Below are 2,438 nucleotides of genomic sequence, written 5' to 3' on the forward strand. Positions count from 1 at the left end.
TCAAACCAGAACAAAATCGAAAAAATGAGTCTGAAATCGAATCGAAAACCAAATAGGTATCCAAATATTTTGAATATATATTTAAAATACTAATTATTTTTAATTTTAATATATATATATATAATATAAATAAAAATATCAAGAAAAGCCCGAACTACCCGTGTTACCCGAATATTTTTTTCAGGGTTAACTCGGATCTTTGGATTTTTTTTGGTTTTTTTTGGCTTTATACCCGAACCAAATCCGAACTATTTATAGTTCGGTTCCACTTCAAGTTTTATAAAAAAAATAGAATTCTGATCTAAACTTGACACTATCCGAACCGAACCAATCTAAGAAACATTTCAACCCAAATAAGTCAAAAACTAAATAAACCGAACTGACCCGAACCGAAAAACCGAATGCCCAGCGCTGGCCTCTGCGTTGACGTGAGTGGAGATTTTTAAGGTCATCGTAACGGGTAAATAGTTTAACTTGGGCCTATTTACTCGGCCTATCACCGCTTTTTATGAGCCCAGGTATAAGTGTTTTTTTCTTATACAGTAAAGGAGAAAAGGACAAAAACGAATGAAGCGACGCCGTTTCACACCGACGCAGAAGATATGATGGTGACTCAGATCCTTGCTTAGATTCCTCGTAACTTCTCCGTCACCGATTACTCTTACTCTCCGCCGTCCGTTGTTTCAGGCGACGAAATTGATCTCCGATTCATCCATAGTCTCTCCTTATCATCTCCACAGACGCAACCTTTGCTATGGATCCGTCGCACCAGCCTCAGGTAACTCTTCCTCACGATAACGAGGTTACGGAATCGCTTGGTGCGGTTATGGAATTAGAATCGGAATCTGGAAGCTGTTTTATCGAGAATATAGATCATGATAGTGATTCTGATGTTAACAACCTCTGTGACTTTGCTGAATCCGATGACGATTCTGGGATTGAGTTTCACGATGTTAGGTTAGTTACAGTCGAATCTGGTTCTGATGATGATCCTGAGGATGAGAGGGAGATATGGGGAATCGATCTGAATGAATCAGATGATGATGATGTTAGCGTGACTATACACTCGCTCGAAGTAGAAGATCTTGGAGGAGCTGCCGTTGAACTAGATTGGGAAGAAGTTGATGGTGGTGCTGACGTGTCACCGATGTTCTCTCTAGGAGATTTAGCTAGAGACGAAAGAGGAGATGGCTCAGGGAATCTTGAGTGGCAAGTTTTGATGAACGCTCACACTCTAGAGATCAACTTCGATGCGGAGAACAGAGAGCTGTACATTGTTGGTGGTGATCAGTATGATCTCTTGTTTGAACAGTTTGCTCAAGCTGGGATTACCAATCTCCGTTTTCCTCCAGCTTCTGAAGCTTTCGTCAAGAACCTCCCAGTGGTGGTTCAGGTGGGTGTTGAGAACGATGACTGTGCGGTTTGTAAAGATGAGATGGGTATCGGGAGCAAAGGTGTTGTTCTTCTGTTGCCTTGTAATCATAAGTACCATGGCGAATGCATTGTACCGTGGCTCGAAACGAGGAACACGTGTCCTGTTTGTCGTTATGAGTTGCCTACAGATGATGTGGACTATGAGCGAAGGAAGAGCCATATAAGAACAAGTAGGGATGCTATATGATAAACTGGTTTGCTAACATTTTGTATATATGGGTTTGTCTTTTGAATATTGAAGAATGTGTGTATATTCCATGTTTGGATTGAGTCGAGCTTTTTCTTAGTTGTATATCTCTCTGTGTATTGTCTTATTGTGTGACCCATGTGATGGTCTAGGCTTTAGTAGGCTAGCTTTTACACGGAGGAACATGTGTATGTATAATATTTGCTTGTTTTCTCAATTTATTTAAAGCTTGGATAAGGTTTTTTACATGTATGCAGCATCCTTAAGAAACTTTATTCAAGTGTGATAATAATAATATTAAAATGTGTTAAAGACATTTATCTATATTCAATAATATTAGGTTAATTGTATGAAAATTTATATTTGAAACGTGCCTTGTGTTTAGGCCTGGGTATTTTAACATGGACCCGAACCGGAACCGATCCAAAAATACCCGACCCGGAATCGAACCGAAAATTTACAATTACCTTTTGGGTCTAAAAATTTTTTATCCAAAAGAACCGGAACCGAAAAGGAACCAACTCGAATAGACCCGGACCTGAAAAGAACCGACCCGAATAGACCCGACCCGATAAGAACCGATTTGTACCCGACTTAAAAACATGTATATCTAAAACTATGATGTTTTTGTGTTCTATTTTATATATATTATTTTATGATTTAGTTGAAATATCTTTTGTTAACAACATTTGTTATTATTTTTTAACATTTATTAAGTAATATAAAGCTTTAAAATGTAATATTTAGAGTTTTAAAATGTTTTATTTTAATTATTAATAGTTTCATTTAAGTTGTTTTGTAAAATTTTAGATATATA

General features: G+C 37.4%; 1 protein-coding gene across 1 annotated transcript; it reads left to right on the forward strand.

Annotated features, from left to right (window-relative positions):
- The first annotated feature begins 530 nt into the window (after positions 1-530).
- Positions 531-1,867, forward strand: LOC106328924 (E3 ubiquitin-protein ligase CIP8-like). Its single transcript, XM_013767468.1, has one exon. It carries the CDS (start codon positions 755-757, stop codon positions 1,619-1,621), a length of 867 nt encoding a protein of 288 aa, XP_013622922.1. The 5' UTR covers positions 531-754; the 3' UTR covers positions 1,622-1,867.
- Positions 1,868-2,438: the final 571 nt, after the last annotated feature.

Source organism: Brassica oleracea, chromosome C3, assembly GCF_000695525.1.
Source record: "Brassica oleracea var. oleracea cultivar TO1000 chromosome C3, BOL, whole genome shotgun sequence".
In the NCBI taxonomy this organism is placed as follows: domain Eukaryota; kingdom Viridiplantae; phylum Streptophyta; class Magnoliopsida; order Brassicales; family Brassicaceae; genus Brassica; species Brassica oleracea.

Excerpts from the sequence above, each read along its gene's own strand:
- LOC106328924 (XM_013767468.1), top strand. The coding sequence starts at position 755 with ATGGATCCGTCGCACCAGCCTCAGGTAACTCTTCCTCACGATAACGAG.